The 6,005-nt window shown below is 32.9% G+C and overlaps 1 protein-coding gene across 1 annotated transcript; it reads left to right on the top strand.

The window, feature by feature from the left end:
* The first annotated feature begins 1,352 nt into the window (after positions 1–1,352).
* Positions 1,353–2,694, top strand: LOC116305617 (uncharacterized). Its single transcript, XM_031715562.2, has one exon. It carries the CDS (start codon positions 1,451–1,453, stop codon positions 2,204–2,206), a length of 756 nt encoding a protein of 251 aa, XP_031571422.2. The 5' UTR covers positions 1,353–1,450; the 3' UTR covers positions 2,207–2,694.
* The last annotated feature ends 3,311 nt before the right edge of the window (positions 2,695–6,005 follow it).

The raw sequence follows: 6,005 nt of genomic DNA, 5'->3' as shown, positions 1-6,005 counted from the left end.
AACCCCCTAGATATATGTCCAAGTTTAATCAACTACATATCAGTATTTAACTGGAACAGAAGGGAAACCATGAAAACATTGCACGTGGTGAGGGTAGGGTTTAGAAATCAATCAAGGAAGAAAAACGCAATTGACAAGCAGAGATTTGATTGATTTGTGCAAGTAGTTACTCGTGTTTGAAAATAGATGACAGGCAGCTTAAACTTCGTTTCTTCCGAATGAGGAGTAAATACTGAAACATATTTATGATTGCATATTAATTATATAATGCTTCTAAAGCCCTGTCCACACGTATCCGGAAATTTTTGCATCCACAGTTTTTTTGTTTTTTTGTTTTTTTTCGGATGCGAAAATGTTTGCGTCCACACGCAGCGTATTCAAATCGTTTTCGAATCGTTGTTTCACTGTCCACACGTAACCGGAAATTTCTTGATCCGCCCTGATGCACAGCTAGTGCCTAGTCCCTTTGACGGATAGTTTTCCTTATTGAGCATGCGCGAAATCGTGTTTACGTCAGCGTATTCGAAAATTTGCGGATACGACCGTCCACACGTATCCGTATTCGGAGCGTATTCGAAAATTTCCACTCTGGAGACCGTTTTCGAAAAATTCCGGATACGGATACAAAAATATCCGGACACATGTGTACGCAACCCGTATCCGCAAAAAAAAAAAAAAAAAAAAAAAAAAAAAAAAGGAAAAAAAAAACAACAAAAAAACGATACGTGCGGACGGGGCCTAAATTTGGAAGTTTTCATGTTTTGAAAGCTGGACATTTTTGTTTTTACGTTATTACCTGACGTACTTTTGACGTACTATTGTCCTCCCCTCATTCCCGCTCATAATCCCCTCCACCCTGACCCGCTTTTCCCTTCTAGCAGAGACTGTTTTCATTTTGTTTTGGTGGAGTGAGAAAAATAGACTCTACCGATGTAGAAAGTTTTACTTGTCGCGCCTGCTTGGCGTAACTTAGCAATGCTGTAATGATTTTAAAAATGATAATATCTTAATCAAGAGGAACTTTTTTTCAATAATGAGCAATAATGGCAAAAAGCGCCAAAAACTAGACTTTAGTATGAGTTTTGATCCTAATTTTCGTTTTGGGTAAACTCAAAACCTTTCCCAAACCTTTTCCCAAAAATATATGGGAAATAAGCAAATGAAGGCCGAAACCTCATTTTCGAATAAAATTTTGGCTTTGGGTTAACACGTTGATTCTACTTTCATCGGTCATCTCCACTTCCAAGCAAGTTAAACTTTCTGAATAACAAATGTTAACTTTGTACAACAGCCTTTCTTCAAGAAAACAGTTTTTGGCGCTCACTGCTTGAATACTACTGGTCAGCGGTCGAGGAAGGAGGATGTCGATTCCCGCGCTCTTCAGATTTAGTGTTTTGGTTTTCTAAATTTGATATTTTCTTTAGCTTTTTTTTGTTTAATTACTTTTCTGATGGATCAAGAATCTATAAACACATTTTCTAAGTTACTTGATGAGAAATTAAGCCCAATAATTAGCGACCTTCGCGAACTTAAAGCGAAAGTCTCAAAGTTAGAAGAATTTGAACGATCACTTGATTTTCTAAGCAAGAAATACGATGAGTTTGATACCAAAATGAAGAAGATCGAGCTTGAAAATCATCAAATCAAGATGGAAAATACTTGTTTATCCACTCAACTTCATCGTCTATCAAACGAACTAAGTCAAATTAAGGAGGAATGCAATAATCTTGGTCAGTACTCAAGACGGGACTGCCTGGAAATTCGAGGGATTCCTGTCAGTGACGATGAAGACACTAGCGAAATTGTCCGTAAAATTGGTGATCTTGTGGATGTTAATATTGAAGTAGATGATATTTCTGTGAGCCACCGTTTAGCTGGACAGAAAAACAAGAACTATGATCCTGCAATCATAGTTAAATTCGTACGACGCGAACTTCGTGATGAATTATACCAAGCTAGAAAATATCTACGTGACAAGTCGACCCGAGATATTGGTCTTGTAAGGTTTCCAACACAGAAAATATACCTTGCAGAGAGCCTGACGCGTCATAACCAAATGCTATTCAACCGATGTCTCAAGGCAAGAAGAGAACTAAAGTATAAATATATATGGACTAATAATGGTAGAATATCGCTGAGGAAGGATAGATCTAGTCCTGTGGTCACGATCTCCAATGATCTAGACATTGATAACTTATACGAATGAAGCTAAGTAATCTTAGATGTTCAACTTTCTATGTGTCATTCAACTGATTTATTACAACACTTGAGTTCATTTAATGCTATATATGATTTGAATAATTTAGATCCTGACTCTCACCTTCCAACTCAATCTAATTTTAAGTATTATTCTACCCAAGATTTTTCAGAAAACCTCGAAATTGAAAGTAGCATTTCTGGTAAATGTTTTTCGGTTTTGCACTCCAACATCAGAAGTCTAAATGCCAACATTGACAATTTTATACATATGCTTTCGGAACTAAATCATGATTTTTCTGTTATTGGTCTTACTGAAACCAGACTTAAAAGCACACCTGGAATTCCATTTAATAACTTTATTAATGGTTATAAATTCTTTTCTCAGCCCACCTTATCTCATGCAGGTGGTGCAGCTTTCTATGTTTCTGACAAATTATCTTCTTCCCTTAGAAGTGATCTTTCTTGCTCTATTAAATCTGAATTTGAGTCTCTATGGATTGAAGTAGAAAGTGATCTACATCATAATATTGTGTGTGGGGTTATCTATAGGCATCCTCATAGTAACTTTGATGTATTTTTTAATTATCTTGAAAGTTCACTTGATAAAATTAATAGAGAAAACAAATTTTGTGTAATCATGGGGGATTTTAACATTGATCTATTAAAATCCTCTTCCCATTCAGATACTGAAAATTACCTTAACACTCTTCAATCATATTCATTTAATCCTCATATACTTCAACCTACTCGCATTACCGATCATTCTGCTTCTCTAATAGATCATATATTCTTCAATTCATTAACTCACTATACTGTTAGTGGTAATATTGTTTATGATTTAACTGACCATCTTCCAAATTTTCTAATTATAAATAAATTATCAGCTCTTCCAAAAAATATTAAAATATCTAGAAGAGACTACTCTAAATTTAATGAAGCTGATTTATTAGATGAAATTAAGGCTATTGATTGGACTGAAGAATTTGAACATACCATTAATGCTTCTATGCTATTTGATATTTTTTATTCCAAACTGTCTAATGTAGTTAATAAGCATATTCCTATTAGGGAACTTAGTAAAAATGATGTAAGGCAATTATGTAAACCATGGATAACTAAAGGAATTAAAGTATCAATTAAAATTTAAAATAAACTGTATAAGAAATATATTAAAACCAAATCTTTGTATTATTTTGATAAATTCAAAATACACAGAAATAAGCTTAATCACCTTATAAAATTATCAAAAACTCGATATTATAATAGCTATTTTATATCCAATAGAACTAATATTAAGAACGTTTGGAAAGGAATTAAAGATATTATTGGTTTTAAACATGGATTATCTAATCTGCCTTCTAAATTACTAACATCTAATAATGTTGAGTTAACTGATTGTAAGAGTATAGCAAATCATTTTAATGAATTTTTTACTAATATTGGTACTAATCTTGCTAGTTCAGTCCCAAAAAGCAATGTATCTCCATTGAGTTATTTGCCTCAAAAGTCACTTAACAGCATTTTTCTAACTCCTGTTACACTTAAAGAAATAGAGGATGAAATAGATAAACTGAACCCTTTAAAGAGCACTGGGCCCTTCAGTATACCTGTTGCAGTTTTAAAATCTATTAAACATCTTATCTCAAAACCTCTTAAACGTATTTTTGATAACTCTTTTTCTTCTGGAATTGTTCCTGAAAGTTTCAAATTAGCTAGGGTCATTCCTGTGTTTAAAAAGGGTTCTCAAGTCAATGTTAATAACTACCGTCCTATTTCCCTTCTTTCAGTTTTCAATAGAATTCTTGAAAAACTTATGTTTGACAGACTTATTAACTTTGTCAATAAAGAAGCTGTTTTATCTCATAAGCAATTTGGTTTTCCACCAAAGCATTCCACTTTACAGGCTGTTCTTTCCATAACAGATAATATACAAAATGCTATTGAAGACAACATCTATTCTTGTGGAATTTTTCTTGACCTTAGCAAAGCTTTTGATACTATTAATCATCAACTTTTACTCCAAAAACTAGATTATTATGGAATACGTGGGTTAGCAGGTAAATGGTTTGAATCATACCTCCATAATAGACGACAATTTACTTCTCTTGGAAGCACCTGTTCCGAAATTTTACCTATATCTTGTGGTGTTCCTCAAGGTTCAGTTCTTGGACCCATTCTTTTTCTCTTGTATATAAATGATTTCTCTAAATCATCCAATAAATTCTCTTTTCATTTATTTGCTGATGACCGCAATCTTTTTTATGCTAATCAGAGTTTAAAATCTCTAGAATTGATCATTAATAATCAATTATCTGATGTGCACACCTGGCTTTGTGCTAATAAACTTTCCTTGAATATTGAAAAATCAAATTTTATTATTTTTCATCCAGCTCAAAAGAAATCGTTATATGATGTTCAGCTTCAGATAGATAATCAACCTCTTCAGCGGGAGTATCAAATTAAATATTTAGGTGTCATGATTGATAGCCACCTTACTTGGAAATCACATATTTCATTTATTTCAAATAAAATAAAACGCAGCATTGGAATAATAGCCAAGGCTCGCCATTATGTCAATTTGGATATTCTAATTAACATATATTATTCTTTAATATATCCTTATTTAACCTATGGTATTGTAGTGTGGGGACACACTTATAACACAACACTTGATCCTTTGTTTATTCTCCAAAAGAAAGTTCTACGTCTAATGACCTTTGCTGACTACAATGCCCATACTCATCCTATTTTCATTAATTTAAAAATTCTCAAGCTTTGTGACTTGGTCTACTTTCATACTGCTGTTTTTATGCATGATTTTTATTCTGGAAATTTACCTATTTACTTTAAGTCATTTTTTCACTCGGTAAGCATGAAACATTCTTACAATACAAGATTTGCTTCTAAAACTTCTTTTTCCCTACCAAAAATTAGAACCAATTATGGAAAATTTAATATAAAATATGCTGGCGCTAAAGTTTGGAATTCTGTTGAGGAGTGCTTAAAACCATATAGCAAAGATAGGTTCAAGAAATCCTTAAAAGAAAAACTACTGCAGGCTTATTCTTCTTCTAATTAAAAATAAATAAAATAAAATAAAAAAGTGTTATCTATACCAACTTATGAAATGATAATCTTAATAGATCAAAATTTTGTTAATTACTAAAAATTTTCTTTTTTCTATTTATTGTAACAATCTAAAATGAACTGATCCATTTCCTATTTGTCTAATTTTCTTTTTTGTTTTTTTTTTTTCTTATTGTATTTGTCAGTATTTTAACTTATACTTAGTTGTTTTTTTTTTTAAGTAATTTTTTTTCCTTTTTTTCTTGCACTATATAATTTTACTCATTCTCTTCCTGTACCAAATTTGCAATTATTTTTCATGTCAAGCTGTCTGCCTAGGTTAGCCTCATGGTTATTGCAGATAGCCTGTACCTTATAATTCGTTATATACACATTGTATTAGTTCTATTTTACTTTTTGGTACAATAAAATATGTATGTATGTATCTATGTATGAATACGAAAAGAATTCTCTCTTAATACTTAATTCGTTCGTCCATGATCGTGGACGGCGGTGTATCAAAGGGAAAGCCCTACATCGGCAGAGTCTCTCTTCATCCCGCCTAAAAGAAGGGAGAGAAAGAGGAGAGACTCTGATAGCAGGGAACGTGCGCTCATAAAAAGGAGATGGTCGTCGACACTACTCTCTATGTAACACTGTGGTAGGAACACGTGCGCACGGGGGACATCTGCCCCCAACAAATTTGTTTGCGGGATTTTGCAGGGAAATTGTATATACCC

The sequence above is a fragment of the Actinia tenebrosa genome, unplaced genomic scaffold (assembly GCF_029948245.1).
Source record: "Actinia tenebrosa isolate PJP-AT-01 unplaced genomic scaffold, QUT_ActTen_1.0 PGA_scaffold9__36_contigs__length_13948895, whole genome shotgun sequence".
In the NCBI taxonomy this organism is placed as follows: domain Eukaryota; kingdom Metazoa; phylum Cnidaria; class Anthozoa; order Actiniaria; family Actiniidae; genus Actinia; species Actinia tenebrosa.
This window is presented reverse-complemented; position numbering and strand designations above follow the sequence as displayed.

Bases quoted from the DNA above. Each gene is read 5' to 3' on its own strand.
- LOC116305617 (XM_031715562.2), top strand. From the start codon at position 1,451: ATGGATCAAGAATCTATAAACACATTTTCTAAGTTACTTGATGAGAAA.